We start from the raw sequence: 27,683 nt of genomic DNA on the forward strand, positions 1-27,683 counted from the left end.
ACAGAAAGCAAGAATGCCACTTACAATGTCAGACTGAAGGAATCTACCATATCGGCATCGTTAGCAAGAAAAAACTGTAATGACCAGTCCACGTAGTTCACATCAAAGCCTTTTATCAGAAAGTGAGTTATGTTGAAACAGTGCACCACATTTCACCTAGCAGTACTACACCCAGCCACAGAGAAAGACATTTTAACAAAGTAATGCAAGAGCTCACAACTCAGCTAACCACAACCTTTAAGTTTGCACACTCAACTGACTTTTGAACTTTCTAAAAACTGAGAATTATATCATAATTACATGGTACTATAAACACGAAAAGTGACCGATCAAATTGATTTTAATATAGACAAACATGTTTTAGCAAGACATAACAGCTGATAGTATTCCTGAGAAGCTAACTGCTATCATGTAGATATGAGGACTCCCAAGAAAAGTTGTCACTGTGTTGATGTGCTTCTGTTTCTAAACCAAATACATAATAATGTAAATATTTAGTAATATTTTCCTTGGAAGACAGTGCTTTATGGCTAATAAGTGATTGCTGTTATCAAAGTTTTTCTCTGTTTCCTATTGTAGTAGGTTTGTGATTTTAATCCTGTTCTGCTAAATCTGTTGGTAATTTGCACACAAAATGATTAGCAAAGCGTTGACACATGTATTTCCCAGCACAGTTCAGATGCAGAATGATTATCTGTTGTAAAAGTTACTCATACAGAATGTTTTTGACAAATGTAAAACAAACAGATATCTTTAAATTTGTGAAAGTTACACATATTACACATGAAAGGTCTAAGCTTCTCTTTTGTTTCTGGAGGACTAACAAGTGGAATGTTCTGTATCATATCTCTAGGTTTTGATTTGAAAGATCTCAGCATTTGCAGACCTTTTGTGTTTCTGTACTTTTAAGTATTTCTTGCCTCACATTTCCAGAAGAATCCTGCTCATCTGCGGGGAAGGGATCCCCAGTCATCCCGATCTCCAGACAGACCCCTGCTCTTGAGAACATTTTCAGATGAGTCCAATACTGTGGTTTAAACAGGTACTGGCCATAGCTGGTGTTGGGCCCAATGCTTTCAGTCTACCAATCAAAGCCCTCACTCTCCACCAGCAGTTCCTTCTTTAAAGAGACGCAGTCAAAATCAGCAATGGGGGAATTTGGTCTTAGAGGGCTGTGGTGGCTGCAGGTCTTTCTGTTTTTTTTTAGTAAACAGTATCAGAAAATTAAGTGAAAATATAATGCAACATTGTAGTTAACTAATTTGTGATCAGAAGTGACCTCAGTAAATATTTAACCCACCTTGTTTTGAACCATATCATAATATTACAAGCTCAATCTAAATTTGATCAATGCTCATGACACCTGTAATTGACATCAGGTCCATTTGTTTTTCTGTATTGTAAAAACCTGCTGTCATTTCAGTGGATATATCAGTCTCTATGATTACAGTAGTTCATACGATTTTTAGAAATTTCCTGTTCAACCATTTATTTTCAAGCTCATTTAATACAGTTCTGGCTGTTGGGGAGCCAAAGTCTAACCCTGCAACACTAGCTACAAAAATAGTAATGGCAGTCACTAACAGATTGATCACTCCCATTTAAGCCATGTCTGACTTATCATTTTGATTTACTATTCACTTGAATTTTTAAGAATGGGTGGCAGAATGTATGCATACAAGAGAATGTATATATATATATATATATATATATATATATATATATATATATATATTTATGAGGATTGATTGATTTACTATGATATTATTCAAAAGACTCCTGTCTGTTGTTTTTCACAATATTCTATAGTAACATCCAGCAAAATTCTCATCCTGACAGATCAACACCAGCTAAGATTAGATATTGTGTACAGAGGTCAGTTATCTCTGCTGACCTTTAAAGGTCTTAATTAGATCTGACAAAATGTGGCCAAACAAATGCCTCTTTACAAAAACAACAAAACCATAGCACATTCAGTGCCTGCAAGAGATTTTATGACATTTATCTCATCTGGTGGAACAATAGTGGAACTCTCTGGCCTTAACAAAATCTACAATTGCACCTGACACAAGCCAAATACAGTCTGTCAAACCACGCATCCAACACATTAATTTATGGTAAAGGGACTATCACATTAGGGAGTTAGCTTTTCAGTGGCCAGGAATGGAGTGTGAGAAGAGGTACAGGAAACAGTGAACAGAGCAAATTATAGAAAACTGTTTTATTGCTCAAAAGACCCTGGACTGGGCAGAAAATTCATGTTTAACAGAGAAGCTGCTTGAATTAGTCATAGCAACATTGTGAAGTCTAGAAAAGAAGTAGTCTTGAGTGAACTAAAAATAATGTCTAGACTTGAACCCCAATAAAAGATTTTGAAAGCTTTGAAAACTGAGATATATATAATAAGTTGTCAGAAATAACAGAAATTTTCAGAGTATAAATATTTCTGTATTCCTACACATAAAAGTATTCCCTTTGTCACACAGGTGTACCTTGGGAATGTGTGCAGGGCTCTTTGGAGATAAGGACAACAGTATTGGAAAGTAGGGTAATGTGGGTGTTGACTCCCTTTCCTGTAGGCTGGAAGATGGTGAACAGTCAAGTAGTTTCCTCCTCAGCCATGAACGTTCTGTCCATTTCACCTAGTTTAGTATTTAAGAGGACCAAAGACTGATCCTCATTTTCATATAATAGAAAGTGCTTCTTTTCCATTACTTGAAAATGATGTACAGACTGTGATGGTCCACACTCATTTTTTAAATCTTGTTTATCTTTTTGCTACACTTTTGGTGGTGAACATTAAACATGGTTGTAATGGAGGTCCCCAGTTCTTTATCTTGTCCTCCTTGTCTCCTTATTCTGTGGAAGAAAGTAATTAGAGGTTGAGTAAGAGCAGTGACAATTTGAAGTTATTAAGTATGTGAGAATAAACACCTTTTAATCGCTGTATTTAGCTCATTAAGCAATGCTCTTTTTTTGTAAATTAATAGCAATAATCTCAGCCTGTTACATCATAACACTAGGAACGATTTACATATCATCAGTACAGAAAACCACTTCCATTTGCAGCTACACTATTATTATTTCAGATTGCATATTTATACTTACTAACATTAATTACAGTGGACTTTTTGCTAAGAGGATGACTGAACTAATGTGCAGAGGCAAACAAGCCCGAAGCAACTCAGAGTAGTGTTATTATGCAAGTGGTTACGCAATTAGACTGATCAAAAATAACAACGTTCAAACAAGTTTAAAAACCACAAATGTAGAATAAGAAATTAAATTGCATTTTTTCTAGCCTAGCTTGTGTTGATCCTTCAATACAGTACACTAGAGAAATTCACATGATGCCCAACAGTGAGTTTTGGGCAGATCAGCATTATTATTAGCAAAAGTTTAATAACTATAACTTAAACCTAGGTGCTGATTACAGTTTAGAGCTATACAGTCATGGCCAAAAGAGAAATGACACAAATATTAATTTTCACAAAGTTTTTATGATGGCAATTTGCATATACTCCAGATTGTTATAAAGAGTGATCAGATGAATTGCAATTAATTGCAAAGTCCCTCTTTGCTATGAAAATGAACTTAATCCCAATAAAAAACATTTCCACTGCATCTCAGCCCTGTCACAAAAGGACCTGCTGACATCATTTCTGTGATCCTCTTGTTAACATAGGTGAGAGTGTTGATGAGGACTGGGCTGGAGATCACTCTCTCATGCTGATTGAGTTAGAATAGAGAGGTTCAATTATTGTGAAGAAGGCTTCAGGGCACCCAAGACAGTCCAGCAAGCACTAGGACCGTCTCCTAAAGTTGATTCAGCTGCGGGATCGGGGCACCACCAGTGAAGAGCTTGCTCAGGAACAACAGTAGGCAGGTGTGAGTGCATCTGCACACACAGTGAGGCAAAGACTTTTGGAGGATGTCCTGGTGTCAAGAAGGGCAGTAAATAAGCCACTTCTCTCCAAGAAAAACATCAGGGACAGACTGATATTCTGCAAAAGGTGCAGGAATTGGACTGCTGAGGACTGGAGTAAAGTCATTTTCTCTGAATCCTCTTTCCGATTTTTTGGGGCCTCCAGAAAAAAGATTGTCCAGAGAAGAAAAGATGAGCGCTATCATCAGTCTTGTGTCATGCCAACAGTAAAGCATCCTCAGACCATTCATGCGGGGGGTTGCTTCTCAGCCAAGGGAGTGGGCTCACTCACAATTTTGCCTAATCATAGCCATGAATAATGAAATGGTACTAAAACATCCTCCAAGAGCAACTTCTCAATACTATCCAAGAACAGTTTGGTGACGAACAATGCCTTTTCCAGCATGATGGAGCACCGTGCCATAAGGCAAAAGTGAGAACTGAGTGGCTCAGGGAACAAAACATCTAAATTTTGGGTCCATGGCCAGGAATCTCCCCAGACCTTAATCCCATTGAGAACTTGTGGTCAATCTTCAAGAGGCGGGTAGACAAACAAAAACCCACAAATCCTGACAAACTCCAAGCATTGATTATGCAAGATTGGGCTGTCATCAGTCAGGATTTGGCCCAGAAGTTGACTGACAGCATGCCAGAGCGAATTGCAGAGGTCTTGGAAAAGAAGGATCAACACTGCAAATATTGACTCTTTGCATAAACTTTATGTAATTGTCAATAAAAACCTTTGAAACTTATAAAATGTTTGTAATTCTACTACGGTATACCATAGAAACATCTGACAAAAAGATCTAAAAACAGTGAAGCAGCAGACTTTGTTATAACCAATACTTGTGTCATTTTCAAAGCTTTTGGCCACAACTGTAGATGTATGTAAATAACGGTATACATCCTGTGTAGTCTATATTGTTCACAAATAGTATATTAACTGGAAAATATAAGAAAATGAAATGCTGTTAAAAAAGAAAACTAATTATAAAAAAGTGAAAATTATTACAAATACACATATGATCAGACTTCAATATCAAGGTTAAAAAGGTTAATTTTATACTGTGACGAGCCATGAAAAAGGTGTTGCTTAAAGTCATCTGAAACCACTCCATATTTAGAATATCTTTTGAAGGGATTGTGGACCACCTGTAATTCAAGCCTTTTAAAATGGAAGTGTTTCCAGTAATCAAGTTCAAGCAGTAGATTGAACCAGCAGGTGGGTCTTATGCCATTAAAAAGTAATCTTTAAAGATGGGCAAAAGTTGACTGAATTCACTTCTGAAGTGTCAAATACTAGAAAATAATGTCAGTGTGCTTAAATAAAAATAAGGTTATTTAAGCAAAAAATGAGTTATTTGTTATTAAGTAAAATCATCGCAGAAGAAATCTGCAGTTGCTGCCACCTTCAGAGGCTGAGCTCCCCGGCCTTATTCTGGTTGAACCACTGAGCCAGCATCTAGGCTGCTGCTGGGTTCAGAATTACAATCTGCATAAAATAAACTAAAATGGAACTGCACAAATAGCTTAAAGATATGTAGTTTAAAATACAGATCTTTCATCTTAGGTGTAATCATCCTACATTCTTCTGGTTTCTAATTTAAATATCAAATTATAACTGATTTTGTTTTGTTTTAATCCAGGTAAGATCATTTTCACAAATTTCTCTGATTGGCCTGGGAGCTCTTCTGATTAACTGCTCATTTTTCTAGTCTGATTGCTAGAAATGTTACAGCAAAAACAAGTTCAGATAAAATCCAGACATTTATAGCCCTGCATGGTTTTTCTATTTAATTTAGCTTTTTTTTTTTAATTCTTCTCCCAAAATGTATCAGAAGTAAATCTCTTTGTGTCTAATGTGGAAATGCATCAGCAATATCGAGCTTTAATGTGCCTGAAGCCTTAAATGAAGAAGTGCATGACTTTATTATTACACCTTTCAGCCGAGTGTTGACTGCATGCCATTTGCATGCTCCTAAAGGTGTCTTTGTGTATGTGGAATGTGGTTGGTGTAGTCTGACCGTACTTTTCTTCATCTTTAAATCATACTGTTTGGCTTTGATAACATTGTTAAACTGGCAGAGTTGGATCCAAAGCACTTGTCACGCTTGTTTGAATTTGTAAACAATAATTTGGGGCCAGAAGTGCATGCAGGTATGTATATGTTTAATATAATTTCAAATACAACCATCTGTTCTTTTTCTGCACATCATTTTGGCCTCATTTCTTTTAGATAAATCCAGATCCTGCCCCAGTATAAAGAAGGTAGAAAAACTTAGATGGAATTATAGGCCATTGCAGGACATTTCACATCTGGTTGACATCACATACATTTAGAATCACTGGTCATTTGAAGAAGTTTAAAGTTCCCATAACTGTATGTGGATGTAGATGAACTGGAGTAAGTGTTAACAAAATCAGTACCTCATTTATATTGGCTTGTGTGTAGGATGTTGTTGAACAGAATGTACAGATTCTTTAAAGAGTATATGAACATCGTTATGCCAGACCATAATTAAACAAATCAGCTAAGACATTATCTAGCGCCCCAGACACTATTGCAATGGGACATGGCCATTTTAGTTGATAAAGTATTGTCACTCTTGAGGACTTCCTTTCTCTGCACACTGAAATGTCATCTTCCTGCAGCAGCCCTGTGGCATCTCCCTTTTTTCACATACAGTGCATCTGGAAAGTATTCACAGCGCATCACTTTTTCCACATTTTGTTATGTTACAGCCTTATGCCAAAATGGGTTAAATTCATTTTTTTCCTCAGAATTCTACACACAACACCCCATAATGACAACGTGAAAAAAGTTTACTTCAGATTTTTGCAAATTTATTAAAAATAAAAAACTGAGAAATCCCATGTACATAAGTACTGTATTCACAGCCTTTGCCATGAAGCTCAAAATTGAGCTCAGGTGCATCCTGTTTCCCCTGATCATCCTTGAGATGTTTCTGCAGCTTAATTGGAGTCCACCTGTGGTAAATTCAGCTGATTGGACATGATTTGGAAAGGCACACACCTGTCTATATAAGGTCCCACAGTTGACAGTTCATGTCAGAGCACAAACCAAGCATGAAGTCAAAGGAATTGTCTGTAGACCTCCGAGACAGGATTGTCTCGAGGCACAAATCTGGGGAAGGTTACAGAAAAATTTCTGCTGCTTTGAAGGTCCCAATGAGCACAGTAGCCTCCATCATCTGTAAGTGGAAGAAGTTCGAAACCACCAGGACTCTTCCTAGAACTGGCCATCTAAACAGCAATCGGGGGAGAAAGGCCTTAGTCAGGGAGGTGACCAAGAGCCCGATGGTCACTCTGTCAGAGCTCCAGAGGTCCTCTGTGGACAGAGGAGAACCTTCTAGAAGGACAACCATCTCTGCAGCAATCCACCAATCAGGCCTGTATAGTAGAGTGGCCAGACGGAAGCCACTCCTTAGTAAAAGGCACATGGCAGCCCACCTGGAGTTTGCCAAAAGGCACCTGAAGGACTCTCAGACCATGAGAAACAAAATTCTCTGGTCTGATGAGACAAAGATTGAACTCTTTGGTGTGAATGCCAGGTGTCACGTTTGGAGGAAACCAGGCACCGCTCATCATCAGGCCAATAACATCCCTACAGTGAAGCATGGTGGTGGCAGCATCACGCTGTGGGGATGTTTTTCAGTGGCAGGAACTGGGAGACTAGTCAGGATAAAGGGAAAGATGACTACAGCAATGTACAGAGACATCCTGAATGAAAACCTGCTCCAGAGCGCTCTTGACTTCAGACTGGGGCGACGGTTCATCTTTTAGCAGGACAACGACGCTAAGCAAACAGCCAAGATATCAAAGGAGTGGTTTCAGGACAACTCTGTTAATGTCCTTGAGTGGCCCAGACTTGAATCCGATTGAACATCTCTGGAGAGATCTTAAAATGGCTGTGCACTGACGCTTCCCATCCAACCTGATGGAGCTTTAGAGGTGCTGCAAAGAGGAATGGGTGAAACTGGCCAAGGATAGGTGTGCCAAGCTTGTGGCATCATATTCAAAAAGACTTGAGGCTATAATTGCTGCCAAAGGTGCATCAACAAAGTATTGAGTAAAGGCTGTGAATACTTATGTACATGTGATTTCTCAGTTTTTTCATTTTTAATAAATTTGCAAAAACCTCAAGTAAACTTTTTCACGTTGTCATTATGGGGTGTTGTGTGTAGAATTCTGAGGAAAAAAATGAATTAAATCCATTTTGGAATAAGGCTGTAACATAACAAAATGTGGAAAAAGTGATGTGCTGTGAATACTTTCCGGATGCACTGTAAGTTCCAGATTTAAGCCTGTTGCTCTTTAAGCTTTTCTTCTTCTCCTCATTTTTAAAACTACAGTGGAAATGGTGTTTAGCCAATGTTTCAGTCGCCATTACACAAGATAAAATGAAAACATGCAAGGGTGCCCCCCAGAGAAATCCCTTTTAAGTGGCAGATGAAAATGCAGAGCATTATTTTCCAAGGAGAGGTTCTCTTTATACTAAAAGTTCATTTTCAAATGAGGACAGTAATAAAAGTAAGTCATGAGCATCCATCCCAGCAAAGGCCTGCGTGTCCCAGTTTTGAAATACGACTCCATCCATCTGTCCTTCCATTTACTGAAGCTGCTTAACCCAACTGCAGTAGACGTGAGCTTCAGATGATTCAGATGATTCCCAGAATCATCAGGCACAAGGTGAAAACCACAGTAAGCCCATCCAACACAGAGCACATTCAAACACAGTTGGAGACACACACACACACACACACACACACACACCTACTCTCAACAGTTTCCTGAATATGTGAGGCAGCAGTTGGGGTCCAAAATAATCAGTATGTCTGTTTTTTATTAGTTTATGTTTAATACCACAGCATAATAGAATTCTTCAGTGGCAAAAATGTTTCTTGAGCACACAACTTTTGAGTTGTTTTCTCAATATTCAGGAACATTTAAGACTATAGATGGTTTCAGTTTGCTTGCACATTGCCCAGGTTTACCACTTCTGCCAGTTTAAGAAGGTATAGTTTTTTGTTTACTTTTGCATGGAACGTATTGGTACTCTTTAATTTTTTTTTCTTGGCTGAATTGCGGGGTTAGTGACTGACAGTACCCATATGTACTTTATGTATGTTTTGTGTGATTATGTTGATGCCCTGGTGCCAACTGTGATGCACTGTGTTTCATCTTCACAGATCTGCAGTGTTTCAGTGCTGTCCTACAAGAGCCTCAAAGACCAGGGCTGAATGCCCACATCTGCAAGTCATCATCCAAGCACAGTTCATGGGTACTGTGACCCCAGCAGTAGCAACATGATACGTCAGTACTGAAGCAATGCAACATTCTCAGCGATACTCCACTTCAACAGCAGTGGGCCGTCACTGAACAGATCGTGATAGCTGCTTTAATGAGAGGAGCAGTAATACGACCAGTAAATTTTGTTCCAACTGTTACTTTTCTGCTCCTGTTTCTGCCTTACTGGCAATGTCAGCAACTGACCACTATTTTTTTTTCCCAATGGTTGCCTGTAGGTATAGCTGTGAAAACACTGTGTAGTCACTGTTTATTCTTTTTTTTTTTTAACAAATCCTGAAAAACTCACTGACTGCTTTTTTGAAGTTGGAGGTTTCGGTATCTTTGTTACAAAATGACAGACAATTGTTTTCTCTAACTGTCTGTTGTATGGCTGTTGTTACATGCTCTGCTAAGACTTACGCCCAGGATCTGCATGGCTGGAAACCCAGCAGATTTAATGTTCTGCTTTAGCCTCAAGCAGGGTGGGTAAGAAGACATTTTTGTATGAATCTTTTTACTGATTTGAAAGTGTGGCAAAGTACAAAAGAAAAAAGTGCCCCAATGCTGTAAATAATTTAAGGTTCTTTAATTTGTAAGTTATATTTTAAAGTTTGGTGTCAAAGATGTAAAGAAGAAATCCCTTGTAGATGCCCAGTACTTCCACAGCAACTTATATCTTTGTCCTCTAAAACGAAGTTTAAATTGCATTCTCCGTTTCCCGAAACCTCTCTGTCCGTGTGACCTCTGTGCCATATGGCCGTAAATGAGCTGCACAGATCTGATTAGTGAATTTGCCAGTCGTTTCTATTGATCAGCATTGTTTCATGGAGCATAACTTCAGTCTAATGGTTGGTTTAATTGTGTTACTATCTGACAGAAGCTGTGCAGCACTTATCTTTACATACAGGTCAAGTTTTTCTTCACTGGTGAGTAGATTTGCAGTGTTTGCTAATGACTAGGCAGAGAACGCTTGTTTTACTCCTTAACTTTTGTGTTAACATGTCAAAGAGGCATTCACTGATGTTTTTACATTTCTCACCCTTTGTTTAAAGTGACTGAATCTTTGCCCATCTAGCTTTAATTTCAATAGCATAAGCACTGCAGGCATTTTAGCAAATTGTGCCGTAAATATGTGCACTGTATTCACAAGAGAAAGTTTTCCTATAACAAAATGTAGTTAGATAAATATTGGATTTATATTTCTCAATATCATTCCTGTCAGTGTTGCTTTTAACCTATCCTCATTTCTTAGGATGATTTTTTATCATTTTATTAGTTACCTTTTATAAATGCCTATGAGTACAGAAGCTCTGTTTTTAAATGCGGATTTCTTTTTTTTCTCTTTGCTTCTGTTCACATAACATGTGCGTCCATTTTTGTAGATGCTGTCTTTTTTGTCCTTGTATTCTTTTTTCTCCTACTGTAAATGAGAAGTTTCACGTCAGATAGTTGGTCTCACCCACATTTTCAGGTACTGTTTCCTAAGTGCCGGCATTGTGCTGCACAATACAAGAAGGGATTAATATCTTTCAAAGACAAGCTTAGTATTTTCTGCCCTATTGTGAGATGAAAAATGAACTTTTTGGATCACATTTACAGAATGAAATGGTGTGTAGGGGGAGGGCAGGAAAGGTGAGGCATACTTCAAACAATAAATGTGAAAGGAGAAATGACATGCACTTCACATCACTTGATCATTGACTAGATCGCTTTCTTAAATCATTCTTGCCAAAGCCCTTATGTGCAGCACCTAGGGACAGAAGCGCCATAAAAGTGCCTCCTAACTCCAGCGATTATGTACCGTAGTGTCTTGGTGTACTATTGTAAAGACAGACTGTGTATTGTAATAGTGTGCATTTAACTCTCGTGAATTATAAAGTCTCCGGATAAGCAAAAGAGAACTGCCGTGGCTCCCATTCAGAGAACATTGTATTCAGTATATGGATGCAGATGTGATGTCAATTATGCAATATAAGCAATACGAAATTATCTGTCTTGTACCAAACACAGAGTCATTATGAATTTACAGTACATACATTACTTTTGTGCATACGTAAGATATAGTACTTCAACCGACAGAGAACCATTTAAATTAGGCAGTAAATGAATAGTAGCAGTCTGCGTGCTAACATCCGCGCTTGCGGTGATGTAGTTGGGAGTGCTGCTTAAGAACGACCACGTCTGTAAAGTGAAGCTCAAGGCCTTCCTCATTTTTATACATGTGGTAACTGGTCCATTGTACAGTAAATGACCGTCCTTCTTCACGTCTGATTCCTCATGATGCATTGCGTTTTAATTTTAGCTGTTGTCAGTTTACATTTGTACCAAAGAAAAGAAGCAAACAAGCAGCCTTTCCCTTTTAAGACTTAAGAATTTCACTTGACTGTGACTCTTAAAACTACTGAAGCCAATGGATCATCTGCCATCAAGTCCATTGGAATCACGGTAAGGACTGGCTCTTCGTAGAATGATCCTTTTAACCTGTACTGTCAAAGATGACATTGGGGCCAAGTCCATTATCTAGTCCTCCTGTGTACTGTAGACAGAGATCAACCCTGTAGAAAGTGGGTCTGAAGTACACTGAAAAATACAAATAAGACATCCTCCAAACGATCAGACATCATCATTTTTCATCCTAGCAGACTTCTGAAGTGTACATCATTCAACTTTTCTGCTTCCAGATTAAGTGCGGCCGTAACCTGAAGTGAACGCATTTCTTATTTCTCAGTGCTTTACACTTCATTAAATGTATTGAGTTTATGTGCATTAAAGTGTCTGTTATGATAAAAATTGATGACCATAGCCTTCTCCTTCAATGGAAAATTGATTTTGTTGAAGACCTGCACATTTTTTAATTGTCATTTTGAATAAATCGATTAATGCTGAATGAATGCCTTTCCTACACCAGTGATTACACGGACTGGTTGATGGAACTATCATGCTACCATGGCTAATTAATCAGTCTGTGCAGGGCTTTATGAGCTTTTTGTTTTTTTATTTATTTATTTATTTTGAAAGAACACCAACAAAGTCATCTTGCTGCCTTTTTCTTTGTTATTTGTGTAGTTTGCCTGCCACACTGGTTACTGCAGGAGCTACCATCTTAAAGCAAGCACAAGCCACAGTTCTCATACCCATCAGCCTGCATGTCCATAGAGCTGAGAAAGAATAAAATGATTTGTTGAGGGCAGTCGGGAAAACTGGGCTATTTCTTTAGAAAATGCATGAGCACTGGAGATGAAAATATGAGAACTGCATGTGCTACAGATTAGTTATTATGATGTAATTGTCACTGGTAGATTGTTTGAAAGGGGGGTCCAAACCTGTGCTCAACTTTAAAAACTTGGATTTTTTTTTCATAATGTATAAAATTTTGTTACATTTTATAAGCATTCATCAATTTTTTAATTAATGTGTATTTTAGGTATGTTCTTGGTGCCTGCACAATCAAGTCTGTCCTATGGGTTATTGAAATGCATTCCAGTTCATGATCATGTGTAATTCCTAAACTTGTACTATTTATTGAATGTGTGATTCATCTTTAATTTTAGAAAGGTGGTCATAGTGTGTGTATAGATGTGTTTATATTACTTCCCAGCTTCAGTGTGAGAACATTGAGCCATACTCCCTCTGCTTCTTTAAAGAATTGTCTTTTTTTATTCCTGTGAGATTCAATATTTTAAAGTTGTCATGCTGGGTGTGCTTCTAAATCTGGGTGTCAAGATGAACACGTACTCACCCAGGTTTTTTGTTTTGGACTATTGTGTATTATGTGGAATTAATCTACCTATCCATCCATCAATCAGTCCAGACTGTCCATTTTCTGAATCTTTTTATTCCAGTACAGGGTCATGGCATGTCCTACCCTATTGTAGGTGGTAAATGGAATGGTGATAAATATTCATTATGTGCTAACAAGTCCAACTGGTACTGTAGATAAATGTACTTGGGGGGGATCAAGAAGCTGTACTTCAGGCAAGACAACAGTTCTTAGGTGAAACAGAGAAGAAGGAGGTGGGCTGCCTGTTATTTTAAAAAAGCCACTGATGAAACTGGCAAGGGACAAATGCATTCTGTGGAGTAGCAATAAAGTAAAATAACCTTAAAAAGATCTTCAAAGAATTGTACATTAGAGTGCATCTTAATATATAAATATATACGTATTTAAAATTCTGAATTGAGTAAAAGTTTAAAAAAAGAATTCTATTCCGGGAACTAAATTGACTTTGTCTGCTGCAGAGCTCAATAACCTGTCATTTCCAAGATTTTTGTTATGTTCAGCAGACTTCAACACTTCTGGGGAAAAACAGAAAACAGGCTGCATAATTCTTTATCAGTTTGGTGTCCTGCTTGTAAGGATATCCAATCCAGTCTCCTGTTTTCCTCTGGAAGTAAAAAGAAAATGAACTGTGCTGTGAATGTGACAATGCCTACTGTTTACATTGCTCAAGCCGAGCAGCTCTCGTTCACGGGTGCGCTGAGCACTCGCGCTGCAGACCACTGTAATGCTTCATGAGGTGCCTGTTTATTAAGGTTTTGCATAAGCTTGTCAAGGAGTTTGCTAAAGTGGATGTCTTTTATGTTGAAAATGAATGTATCTCCAAAAAAAAAATTTGTAGATTTTAAGAAAAATCAATGAAAATTAAAAAAAAACTTGCCACAGAATCAACTTCTCCCTGTGTTCCCTTTTTTTCTCTCGTGTGTTGTGTTGATATTCATACATCAGATTTGCTTTTTTTATAATTCCGTGTATCCCGTGTGGTATTGGGAATACATGGATTCTTAGAAGACTTTTTGAATGTGGACTTTGAAATGATCCACTTCATGGCTCGGAGTGTTCTGTGCTCCATAGACAATAGGCAGATTGTATTTGCAAAGTACTGACAGAAAGCTAATGTGTTTGTCCCCGTAGCCTGGCTCTACTTAGCTGGTTCTGCATTCCTAGTCTTATTTTCTATAAATATAAACGAGCAAAAAGAATTTAAGAAATTAACTTGATTGAATACTAGACGCAGGCCAATCTAAAGTAACAAAGGCACCGAGTCCACTTTATGAGCTTCAAAGCCCCATTAGGCCACCTTCTCCAGTGTGTCTAAGTGAACAGAAACTAAACATGATGGAACGAACAGCACCGAAAAGGGACATGTGACAGTCATACAGACACTGGATTCAGAAAGTATACAAAACCTTTCACTTATTACACATTCTGTTACGTTGCAGCCTTGTGCTAAAAATCATTTCAATTCGTTTTTCTTTAGTAGCCCAGAATGACAAATCAAAACCAGAATTTTTTGCAAATTTATTAATGAAAAATCACACTGACACAAGTATTCAGACTCTTTACTCGGCACTTCGGTGGTGGAGTCGTCTTCTTGCTTGACGTGACAAGCTTTGGACAGCTGGATTTGGCGATTTTCTGCCCTTCTTCTCTGTAGAACCTCTCAGGTTCTTTCCATTTGGATGAAGACCACTGATGGACGGATGTTTTCAGGACTTTCCAGACATGTCTGATTGGGTTCAAGTCTGGGCTCTGGCCGGGCAACTCAAGGACACTCATAGAGTTGTCCCTGAGCCATGCCGGTGCTGTCTTTTTGCATTTGGGGTCATTGTCCTGTTGGAAGGCACACCTTTGGTCCAGGGCAGGTTTCCATTGAGGATATCTCAGTACTTTGCTTTGTTCATTTTTTCCTGAACTCTGGTCTACTCTCGCCAGTCCCTGCTGCTGTAGAAAACCCATCCACAGCACAGTGCTGCCCCCACCACCACAGGCTTCACCATTGGAATGATAATCTGCAGCTGGTTCCCTCCAGACATGATGCTAATTGTGCTTTCATCAGATCACAGAAGCTTGTTTCTCACAGTCCTGTGAGTCCTTAAGGTGACTTTTTGCAAACTCCTAACTGGCATCAATGTACCTTTTATTAAGGAAGACTTCTCCATGGCTACTCTGTATTTAAGCCCAGATTGGTGGAGTGTTGTAGTGATGGTTGACCTTCTGGAAGTTTCTCCCTTCTGCACACAGGTTCCCTGGAGCTCAGCCAGATCACCTCTTACCAAGACCTTCGTCCCTGATCACTCAGTTTGCCCAGGTGGCCAGCTCTAGGAAGAGTTATGTTTGTTCCTAACATCTTCTATTTAACGACCATGAAGGCAGCCACTCTCTTGGTAGCCTTCCATGCTGCAGATCTGTGCCTCAACATGCACCTGCCCATAAGCTTTGCAGGACATTTTTTTGGTGACATCATGGTTTGGTTTTTGCTCTGATGAATATCGGCAACTGCCGGTCCTTCTATCGTCAGGCGAGTGTCCTTCCTAATCTTGGCCTGTCAAGTGAATTAACCACAGTTCCTTTACCACAACAGACTTGCTGGCACTTAAGTTGTTCCTGAAAGCATGGATCTGTGTCTTAAGCTACAATGGAACAATAAAATGTCTCTATTAATGATTTTTCTTTCTTTCTTGTAGTTTTTTGCAATTGTTTGCACACATTTCTGGAAACAGTGTCTCTGCTTTGCAAATGCCTTGGCACGTTTTTCGAAGCTTCACACACATTTTGAAACTTTTCACATATTGTAAGCAAAATGAAACAGTGACTTCAAAACCACAAAAAGTTCATTCCGAATCAAACACGTGCATCAAAATATGTGAGACGCTTAGGCTACTAAATGAATGAGTGCAGCAAACTGTGTCGTACGCACTGCAGAAGAATCTGGAACGCTCGGCTGTCACAATGAGTGCGGCATCTTTCATGCACAGACAGTAATAGAAATCCCAGAAATACAATTAATTAATTTTCTATTGGTTGCTTTCCACTCTGCAATGTTCAAATGAACAAAATATGAAGTGTGTACAAAAACAAAAAGGAAAAAAAAATAAAAATCCATTTCTCCTTCGGCGGAGACACCTGTAAATATTTTTATTCCAACATAATCTAAATGTAAACCCCCAATGCCTATTTGGCCACAGAATTTCTTCCAACTCCAAGTGGAAAAAAAAATCTTGAATAGGATTCAGAAATGGTGAATATGCCGGAAGGTACAGTATAACACGGAGAAGACTGGGTGTCTGCTGCAAGGAAACTTTCATGTATCTGAGTAGCGTGTCTCCTGATGTTAGACATTTCAGCTGGGAGGAATGAGAACATTGTGCGTGCTGTCCAGGACAATAAGAAGACGGGTTGTGTTGTGTGGTCCAAGTGCATCGTGGTGATGGAGGACCCTGTGCACACTAATGGCAGCACACTTTGTGATGTCACCTCCACAGTGGCCAGGAGCAGGCAAGCTGTCCCATAATGTTCCTCCTACACCGTCTTCATTTGGTGACATTAAATCAAGCTTCATCGATGAAAACGTATTCATGCTGGACATGACAGGAGCCCAAGTGGCGAACGCCCTGGAAATGAAGAGCTCTACATGGCAGGGGTCCTCAGCTCCAGTCCTGGAGGGCCGCAGTGGCTGCAGGTTTTCAGTCTGACCCTTTTCTTAATTAGTGATCTGTTTTTGCTGCTAATTCACTTCTTTTGAATTCATTTTAATTGACCTGATTTTTTAATTTGTTCCCCTGAATTTCTTCATCGTTCCTCTGAATTGCTTCATTTCTTTCCTTAAACGGCACCCAAACAGAAATGAAATGAGAAGTGAGTGAGCCAACAGAAGACCAACTAAGTCAGGGCCTCAAACTCCAACTCATTTCACTCCAACCAGTTGCTTAATTAGGCGCTGAGTCTCGTCATTAATTAAACCCGTTCTTTAATTCTATGGCTTGTTGCTGCTCTCATTTTGTAATAGCAGACATTTCTGAAATTGTGAATTTTTGTCTTTCCTTTTGTAAGAGTGCTGTTAAAAAATGCTGAGACCTTCTTCTTTCTTTACTGTCAGATAATGTATGATGGTCACAGTTTGCAGGTCCTGTTTTGGCTCATTTTGTATCTCATTATTGTTTGGCTGCTAATTAAGGAAAAAGAACTAATTAAGGAGTCTGAGTCTTCAAGAGCAAGTCCATTAAAATGAATTCAAAAGAAGTGAATTAGCAGCAAAAACAGGTCACTAATTAAGAAAAGGGTTAGAATGAAAACCTGCAGCCACTGTGGCCCTCCAGGATCAGAGTTTGATAAACCTACTCTGGAAAGTAGTGAGAAAGAAGGATCCTTCATGTAATCGTTGACACCAGAAAGTTGAGGATCTACTGTACCTGCACATGCTGATGCCTGAACTCCTTGTTCAGGTCAGAAATTCTTTGAAATGGCAGTCTGCGGCTTTTTACATATTTAACTGAGTGCTTTCTAAGAATCCTGACTGTGCTTCAAGTGATTCCATGTTAATTGTAAGAATGTTTTTTCTTATTTCACTCAATCGAGTAGCATTGTTGGCCAGTATGAGATTAAAGTTTCTTGCTGCCTCCCACCAGCTGATGGTCTTCTTTCATTTCTTTCCACAGAGATCTTCTGCTGTAATTTCTTCACACGTGTCATCCATGTTTTGGATAGTCTTTACAGTAATGTATTGTTAAACCCTACTGGATTTACTGTAAAGTACAGAAGTTGTGCTCTTCACAATATGTAACAGCTTACTGTACACGTCTACTACCGTTTTCCTCTAACAGTAAATAATAAATCTAATAATTCTTAAAACTGTACACACATATTCAGAATCATTTTTTGTATTATACTGTGAGCAAAATACAACAGTGGTTCAAAGCCAGAACATCTCCCCTCTAAATCATACTTTGCACCAAAATGCCCGCTAAGGGTGTTAGAGCACATGTGCGAGAGGCCCCAGTCACTGTACCTGCTTTCAGGAATCATGGAGGACACACAAGGTCCAGGTTGAATTTGTAAATGGTGCCTCACTACCCCCTTTGCTTTAAGTGGAATCATCACTGCCATCTTGTATGTAGACACCTGGAGACACAGGAGAGGAGCCAGGACTGAGGGGAGTGAAACATGGAGGGTTTGTGTACCAAGCAGAGTTTACAATTTGTGCAAGTCGAGGGAGACGTTTGATTTCTTATACCAACATCTGTTTACAAGGCAGTCTAGAACAGTTCCTCTCTAACGGTCGTTTAGCCTCCCTAATATCCTTCTTAATGGTTGCCCTCATGATCTCATACGCCCTATGATTCACTTTGGAGTTATTAGTCTTATCTGCCTTGTACAACTGATTTTTCCTTTGCAGCTTCTTTTTTAATTCTTTATTAACCCACTGTAGAGTTTTTTAAAATTTCCTTTTAATTTCAAATTTAGATATGTATCTGTCCTGTATTACATGTTAAACGTTTTTAAACCTGTTCCACTGCTCCTCAACTGTCTCCACACATAAAAGCTTATCACAGTCTATCCTCCTTAGACTTTGCCGCATCTGTTCAACGTTAAACTTATTGGGTTCACCCTCCTCAGCAGCAAAGGGAGTTGATGCCAATTCTGAAGACAGGCCTGAACATTTTTCGGATTATACATGGGTAAGCATGTGATGTGTGGAAAAAACTAACATTGTGTTATTTTGGCAAAAAAAAAAAATCTCCTGCTGCTATCAGTGCAACATTATGGAACCGTATGGTTTGGTCATGTAGTGCCAACTACTGAGGGGTCATGTTTCAGCCAGCTGTTGTTCACAGTTGTGTTTAAGTTTGTATCATTTATTTGTATTAATCTTTCTTTCATTGACAATGTACATTTTTGTATGTGTATGTTTGGAAAAGGGTGTGGCCAAGGTTATGACCCTTGTGTTTTGTGGGTGGCTCCACAAGGGGCAGGGCCACCTGCCAATCACTGCCACGCATACCCCTCCATCCTATCCCTGTCTGGATTTAATATTTTGTAATGATCAGGATAGAAGTGAGGGTGTAGAAGTGATTGAACTACTAGGGTCAAGTGACCATAATGTAATACAATTCTCAGTGTTTTGGAAGAGTGCAGATGCAAAGACTAAAACTGTTAAGTGTGACTGCTCTTCAGTACTGTGCTTACCACAGTTAAAAGCACTGAAGTGACAGAAGACAATCTGGAAACGCAGCAATCACCTCAGAACATGACAACACCTCACACTCTACAACGTGGAAGTGATGTTGATCATATTTTTCCTGCAAAATCTTTCTTTTTTTTTTTTTTAAACACTGGGAAAATGCTTGGAAAACACTTAAAATTGTCCAAAAGAGCATGAAAAATGATTGCAAAAAGCTTGAAACTGCTTGCTGTGCCCGTAAGTGTGCTGAACTGGGTTAAGACCAACAACACAGTAAGTGACGCTTTATCTCCTCTCTTCATGTAACGCAGGCTGCTCACAGACAGGACTTTGTATTTTCATTATTCATGTGGTTCAGCCCCCATTCCCAGTGTTCCCAGTTCAAAGTAGCTGTGAGCTTGTGAAGAATCTCTGCAAACACTGAAGCTGACATTTTGTACAATTTATGAATGGTGATAGTTGTCTGTGATTTCTGTTGATCCCAAACTCTCATCCTGCTCTCTGGCACTTTTCACTGATTGCACTTCTGTATATTTTTATTTTTAAAACTTTTCCAATTTTGGCATTTTTTCATGAAACAACAGATTGGACCAAATAAAAGCTAATGGTATGCCCAGGTGGTATGGTGGATTTTTATTTTGGAGTCTGGATATTCTTCAGATAGCAAAATCAAGTATATAGGAACTGAAATGCATGCGCCTATTTGAATTTATAAATGTTTTGGTGGGCAGGCTAGTCAGAAGAAAGATGATTAGTGACCGCACCTCAGTTACTCTCAAGCTTGAGTAGCTCACGTTTTACTAAACATATAACGTTAAGAAAGGCAATAGAGTCACCTTCTGGGGTAGAATGATGTCACTGGCCTAATTGATTGAAATGCGATCTCCTGTTCCAATGTGCAGCATTGTGACCAGCTGACTTTGGGAGGTTTGCTCTGGGACAGTCGCCGTGTAGCTTCACCTCACGGGAAGGACTGTGAGAAGCACGAGAACATAAGGAGTCCATTTGTCTGCCAAGTTCATGTGACTCATTACACACTCCATTATCCCATCCAGACAAGGTCTCTACTACAACTATTGAATTCTTCCTTCTTCCTTTGTCCACTTTATAAAGAAACACTTTTCATCTTCAGTGTTCATCTCTTAATTTCCATTGGTCCCCTCAAGCCCCTGGCTCACAGTTTAGCTGGAAGAAGTCGTGAAAGTATTTGTCACTTTTGTTACTGAGATGCCACTTTTTACTGGAAGTCTCTGAAACAACATTTGGATTTCTGTAAGAAGACATTAATAGTGTGGACGCTGAGACGAACACAACTGTGGATGTGGAGACCTCCAGGTCTGAAACTTAATATTGGGGCCCACAACACTACTACAGTGTGGGACAACCCGAAGACTTCGACACATTTTGTTAGCCAAGCAAACTGCTGATAAGATCTTTGGAATGTGTGGTTTGTGTTGAGATATCCCATTATCCAAGACCTCATCTACAGCTGACCAGTAGCTCCTTGACGTTATGTTTGCCCCCAGCTAAAAATGGCAATTTATTTTCAATGAGAAAAAAAGTGATTGAATGTGTATAACAGAAACATGTAAATATCAAAACAGCACGCCTAGTGGTGTCCATACTGATGCAGATTTAGTACGTGTCCTTCACGTGATATGTTTTGAGACCGTCACCAACACGCAGCCCGACATCACAATTAGGACAGTAGAGCACATTTCTTTGTGCACTTTTCCTTATAATATTTTTTCTATTCCTTGAGCATGATAGGGTAGAATGTCATTGCCTGCTTCAAAGGATCGACACACTCCTTCCCTTATTGCAGACTACCACAGTGCATTGCTTAGTGAATTCTACATTTCCCCTGACACAAACATTGACAGTTGCTCCATTGGGAACAGTGTTTAGGGGGCTAATGTCTCTCTTGCATTTTCATTTATCGCAGTCGTTCTGCCTTTTTGCCCCGCTGAAGCTTCATTTGACTGAATTCACCAGGCAAGTTGGTCTGTCAGTGTCATTTGCCTCAGTTTCTGAAGACCAATTCACACTGTCGTCACTATCACTTCATTCAGCTAATGGTTCAGTTTCTATTTGTTCTAAAACTGGCTTTACAGCTTTTCATTTACACACCATTGTTTGTATTTGTTTAAGGCTACTCCCCTTTCATTATTATTGATGAGTTTCCCCAAGAATCAGTTTCCCAAGTGACCCATTGAGTTCACGATATAATCAGATGCGTCCGTTAGCTTCTTTGACGTAATCACATCACCCTTTATTTCCTACTCACCGGTTAGTCTTTCTCCTCCTGTCTGCAAGAATGCAACTTCTCTTGGGTTCTTCAGTCAAGAGGGGGTCTGCGGCTCCCAGCTGCCAATTCCTACTGGGGACGAGCCAGTCCTAACTTCTACACGGAGCTGGTCTAAGTTAAAGAAGTTATGAAAAAGAAAAGGAAACATTTTTGAAAATAACATAACATGATTGTCAATGTAATTGTTTTGTCACTGTTATAAGTGTTGCTGTCATCAAGGATTTGATTATCATTATTTCTTTCAATCAGGTTCGTATTTGGAGGATGTGTTGTGTTCAAGTTACATTCCGTGTTTGTCAACCGTTGTAAAGATAACAGGTTTCATTCATCGAAGTGTTCACTACCCAAATCGCTACTCGTGAATCTAAGATGTTTAACAGGCATTCCCGGTATTAACTTGTGGATTTGCCTGCGAGTATTTAGCGAAAGCGTCTCTATGAACTTGTGGATTTTTCTGCGAGTATTTGGCGGCAGCATCACAAAGTTGTTTCCGTCTAGCTGCATCAGAAAATGTACCACAACATCTGCCACACCTCCTTTTTACTGTTTTCTCACAGCTTGGATTGCTGCTGTCATAATCGGTTTGAGTTTCATGGTTTGTTTCAATTACGACAGTATTTGCAGGACTTGTGTTGAAGTGACATTCGGCATCTGTCAAGCGTTGTAAGTATACAACCAGTTTCATAGATAACTTCACATCCAGCTTTTGAGAGTTTAAACATTCATAAACATCAAAGTGTCCACTACTGAAATCGTCACCTGTGAATCTAAGACGTTTAAGAGGCATTGGCGGTTGTAGAAAGGTGTAAAATATTTGGCCATTTCGGTACACTTGAAAGCAACAACCGAACAATTCAGTGGAAGCCATCAACTCACATGCAGATGCATAGGTGAAGGGCTTAAGCATTTCACTCTTCTAGTGCTCCTGTGTAGTATAATTATCTCCTGTACCGTCATCAGTCCACACCTTGAACCTGTCCCAGTCATTCAATACATAAGACACCATGTTCCTCTGGATATCAAGAGTGAGCCTGATATGGCCGTTCACTATGTAACAAAGAGAATGGAAAAGGCAGGTGCCATCTCTGGGCATGGAAACCACTTGGTAAGTGACAGTTCTTTGATCGATGGTGATCACCTCGATAGACATGTTAATGGGGGTTGGAATGATAAAGGAAATGGGTACCTGAACAATGTAAAGTAAGTCTAAAATACCTAAACAATAACTATAATCGTAATAAACGAACAATAAAACAGCGGAGAAGCCGTGGATTAAATTAAAAGGCTGTAGTTATCAGAAAAGAGACGTGAATCCTGTGGCAAAGCAAGGGATGGAATGTAGAGACCGGAGCGACGGACGGCCTTATATAGGCAGGCAGCTAACAACGTGGGAGGCGTTGGGATTGAAATCAACTGGGCAAACCAACTGAGGAAGCATGTACAGGAAGTAAAAAGACACATTGTCCGCAGAACCCGCGAAGCAGCGAAAAATCTGCGTTATATATTTAGTTATGCTTTCATATAAAATCCGCAATAGAGTGAAGCCGCAAAAGTCGAAGCGCGATATAGCGAGGGATTACTGTATATGTTTTCTTATACCACAAGTTGCAAAAGCAAATGGAAATATTCATGATTTTTTTGCAGCATGATATTATTTCATCCAGTAGATGGCAGCAGAATACAGCTAGACCTGACGACACTTGGGGTTAACCATTTTTATATAGAATTCCGAGTCTGAGAGACACTTGGTGTTAATGCCATGGACGTTAAAGAGTAGAAATGTCAAGTTATAAACTGTCTGCTACGCAGTAGTCGGCTCTGGCAGACCTAGCCAAGAAATGGCAGAGATGAGGGTTGTGAGAGGTAAACAATGTCTCAGGCAGCAGTCCCATCAAGGTATATGAACATGCCTGCCGACTGCCATAGAGGATGCTACAGCACATTAATCCAAAGGAACATAATGAGTGGGTCCACTGAGGCAGCAGATCTTCTTCTTTTTTTTATTTATTTGCCAGTTGCAGTCGTAGCAGCAGCCATTAAGAAACCAAAGGCTGAGTTGCTAAAGAAGCAGAATTCAGTGGCAAGAGATCAAAACATCACCAAGTGTCAAAACCAAAATGAGAGGATGAAAATAGAGAACGGGGACACCATGTCTCAGTTTTTTGGGGTTACATTATTTTTTTCCATTCCCGTGTTATAGAGACTTCTAAACTCAAGGAGTGTTTATGTTTTAATTGTGTATGTTTGGCAAGTTTTTGTACACTTGTTTAAACTTTTTTTTCTTTTTTTTTTTTTTTTTGAGGTGTGGAATTCAATTGTTGCATTTGTCTTCATTTTAGATATTTGTTTTGGTTATTAGATATTACTTTGACTTGTTTTCTTCACTCATGTGTTTTTTTTGGCACACCTTCATGACACAATGACGGAAGCGTCTCCTGAAAGTGACGCTGTGGACGTCATCATCACAACATTTTAAAAAATCAGTGCATCAGAGATGTTTCTGCTCCTGGGCCTCCTCTTTAACTGTGGTAGTATTTCCATGAGTGAAGCTAACAGTTTCTGTGCTTTGTAATAATCACTTTGTTTATGATAAATATATTTTTGCTGTTTAATTTTAATTGTGTCTTGTCATCATGTCGCCATTTCTGTAGCTTCAGCATTTTGTTACTGTTAGCGCTGTCGCTAGTAGCTTCCTCCCGGGAGGCACTTGCTCTGTTCTCGCTGTCTGAGATTACGTATTAAAACCTTGATCCGGTTCAGTTGTTTAAAGCAGCCTGGCTAATAAGTCGTAGCATTTCATTTATTTGTTCTGTTTACAGTTTTAGTGTCTTGGCTCTGGTGACAACTCCTCGTTTAATAAATGTCTTTTGATGGTTGTCATTTAGACTTTGTTTTTTCTCTCTAATTTTAGACAATAGCATTTCAGAGTTTTCGATAGTAACTCTCGCCATCTGCTCCATGCTTATATCCAGCGAAACGACTGGCACAGCAGTAGTCATAAAACAACATAAGTCCTTAATTAAGCTGATCTTAACTAAAGTAACAGCAAATCGAGGTTTTGAAATGATTATCCTCACTAGGCCCTTGTAGCATAGCGCCTTAGCACCACACCAAAGTCAAAGCAGTCAAATGAAGTGTAACTGTTGTCAGACAAGCGCGCTTAGGAGGCAGTCGAAGGGCTTAACTGGGAGTAAAATGCAGAGGCAGGGGTTGTTGAACAGTACTAATGCTTTTTCTCCCTCTTCTATAGACCACCAGAAGGAAAAACCAGTTAAGACCCCGCCCACTTCCACGTCTTCATCACGCCCTCCTGCAGACCTCTTTTCCGACAGAGAGCCCCTCCTTCCTGCCCCCCCATCCACCTATAAAACCCAAGCATTCATTCTGTGGCTCCGTCTATATTCTGGCTCAGTCTAATATGACTACTCGCTATTTTGCCTGTTGCTGCCGTATAAAGGGTAGACTCCCCAGACCTTCATCTTTGTTGTTTGTGTTTTCTTCACACCAGCATGTCCTTAGGTAAATAGTTAAAAACCTTTGTTTTTCTTTTTTTCATTGCAGCATGAAGGTGAGTGCATGAGACATTGTTTTATCTTGGTAGAGTAATTTATATATTGCTCTACTTTCCCCTATTGTATTATTAATATGTAGCCTTAGAATGCCTAATCTCACAGACTTACCACTGTTTATAAAGTATTATTTTATATAACTTATCCCCACCTTCTATAACCTCAGGCAACTAAATGTAGTAAAAAGACAAGCAGGAGTGAAGTTACACATGAAATAATGTATTACTGATAATATTCATAAATAATAACAAAATGCAAAGTAAATTTGAATATTGGCAACCATACAACCTGATAAAATGGTGATGTGTAATTCAGGTTGCACACAGACTTATAGTTACATAAAATGTCTCTAGTTAAGGCATCGTTGGTGCTCAGCTTTCAGCCACATGTCTGTTCAATATGTCTGCTGAGCTGTGCTCTTCATTGTGCTGTTCTTGTCAGTTCATGGTGTGATGGTCTTCATCAGTTGTTAGCAAGAGAAAGATACTTCTACATCATCACAGATTAGCAAGAGATGCTTCTTCATCATATGTTGGTTAGAGAGAAAGAATGTGGTTGAGCAAGCAAATTTCTAGGTTTTCTGTCCAACCCCTACAGCCAATCCAGACAGCCATATCTCAGACCAATGGGGGAAATAGTGCATCTTAACACCTGCAACCCCTCAAGACCATATGTTAAGCTAACCTGGCTTTGTGTGGGGGATGAGAGAAAGACTTTAGCAAAGAAATACTCATCAAACTGGTTTAAGACACATCCCCCAAATCCTGTCGTAAAATTACAAAGAAAAGTCGTAAACTTTTGGGGCAAACACGAATGCCTCTCACCAAAGTAACACTAAATTACATTGCTAAATTACTAAATTACAAATAAAGACATACAAAACATGTATCAAGTTATATGCAAAATCTTACATCACAACAGACCTTTTGGAAGCATCACTGGCATCTGAGGACAATGGGAAAAGTGACACCGACTGTCCATTCTGCATTTTGGGGTGGCCAACGTTAATTTGGGACACCAGTGGTGTGCTAGTCACCTTGGCGAGATAGACGTCATGAAGCTGAGACGTACATAAAAGAGAAGATGGCTTATGCACAGGGAAAAGTAGCGAGAAACAAGCCACCGTGCTACGAGTGCGGGGTGGTGCTGCAGGTATCATTAGAGCGCACGCATGCATGTGTAACAAGAACATACTTTATAGTAGTTTATAATTTTTAGTGAGGTCATCGAGACGTAGATGCAGCTAGCGCACTACGTAAATCTGGACAGGGTGATACCTGAGTACCTGAGAGAAGGTGCCCAGAGAGAACCCTCCAAAGACATCTGCAAAGAGAGAGAGGGAGAAGCCGGGGAGTTTGTGCTGGCGAAATCTGCAAGGAGCTGTAAATAGTATTTTTTTGTGGCTTACGCTTATAGAAGAAGGTTTTCTTGCAGTGCGGTAATGATGATGTCTTTTATCTGTTTTTTTTTTTTTTTTTTTTTTAAACTGCTGAATTCAGAGCACAGAAATTGTACATATAAATAGCAATACTGCTTTGCACTTGAACATCAATTACTTTTTGTAATAAAGGACATTATTTTTATATTTTTAAGAGTAAAGGCAAGAGTCTATGTATACCACCTGTTTCAACTGCTATGAGCCCCATTACCAAGGTCATACCATGGGTTCAAGGGTATGGGGTGCCACAGCCCTATCATCCAGTGCCAAGGTTTTTCTTATCAGTGCTATGCTCTCATTCTCGCCAGAGGGCCACACAGTATTAGCTAGAATCTCTCCATGTCACACTGATATTGCAACCTGGATGGAGGAACACCATCTCCAGCTCATGCTGGCAAAGACAGGCCTTCTTGTTATCCCAGCTTGTCTATCAATTCAGCACCCCATCTGTGTTCAGCTCTGCTCATTATCACTGACACCCACCAAGCTGGTATGCCAACTTTGGCTGGTGATTGATGACCAGCTGACCTTGTGGATTTACTATATGTAATATCCAAAATATCAAACCATACCTGACAAAATATGCAGCACAACTGCTAGTCCAGACCTTGGTCTTATGATGCCTGGACTACTGCACCTCTCTGCGGGTGGGAGTACCAGCCTGTGTCACCACGTCGCGGCAGGTAATTGAAAATGCAGCAGCACATCTGGTAGGCAAATGTCCCTCCTCTCTTCAGAGTACTACAGTGGCTTCCTGTAGTGGCACGTATTAAGATCCAATCATTGATGCTTGCCTACGGAGTCGTCAGTGGGTCAGTAGCCATATATACAGAGACATTTCTGAGGTCCTATGCTCCTTCTTGACCACTCAGGTCTGCTGATAAATGGTGTCTGGTGATGCCACCTCTCCATGGTATCAAATCTCAGTCCAGACTCTTTTAGTGTGTAGCTCCAGGCTGATAGAATGAGCTACCAAACTTCATTTGAAATTCTGACTTCTTTAATGTATCTGAGAAGCATTTGAAGATTCTCTTGGTCATCACATTTCTGTCCAAATGATATTAGCTGTGAGTGAGGAATTGTAGCTCACTTGTATTGTGTTTTGAGTTCTTCACTTGTTTTAAATCATTTTGTCCTGTAACATTTGCTTCCCAGACTGATGTTTACTTGATTA

General features: G+C 39.5%; 1 protein-coding gene across 4 annotated transcripts in view; it reads left to right on the forward strand.

The window, feature by feature from the left end:
- atp11c (ATPase phospholipid transporting 11C) overlaps positions 1–13,888 on the forward strand; it is a 266,736-nt gene extending 252,848 nt beyond the window's left edge. For 2 of the 4 annotated variants that reach the window (XM_039766150.1, XM_039766154.1), the window contains one exon: positions 9,136–13,888. Coding sequence is in view for 2 of the 4 variants with exons in the window: in XM_039766154.1 (XP_039622088.1) it covers positions 9,136–9,186 (51 nt within the window). In the remaining 2 variants the exon portion in view is untranslated. Of the gene's footprint in view, positions 1–933; positions 1,043–9,135 lie in introns of those variants that run through there. The other 2 variants (XM_039766149.1, XM_039766151.1) reach the window with 2 other exon arrangements.
- Positions 13,889–27,683: the final 13,795 nt, after the last annotated feature.

The sequence above is a fragment of the Polypterus senegalus genome, chromosome 10 (genome assembly GCF_016835505.1).
Source record: "Polypterus senegalus isolate Bchr_013 chromosome 10, ASM1683550v1, whole genome shotgun sequence".
Taxonomy (NCBI): Eukaryota; Metazoa; Chordata; class Cladistia; order Polypteriformes; family Polypteridae; genus Polypterus; species Polypterus senegalus.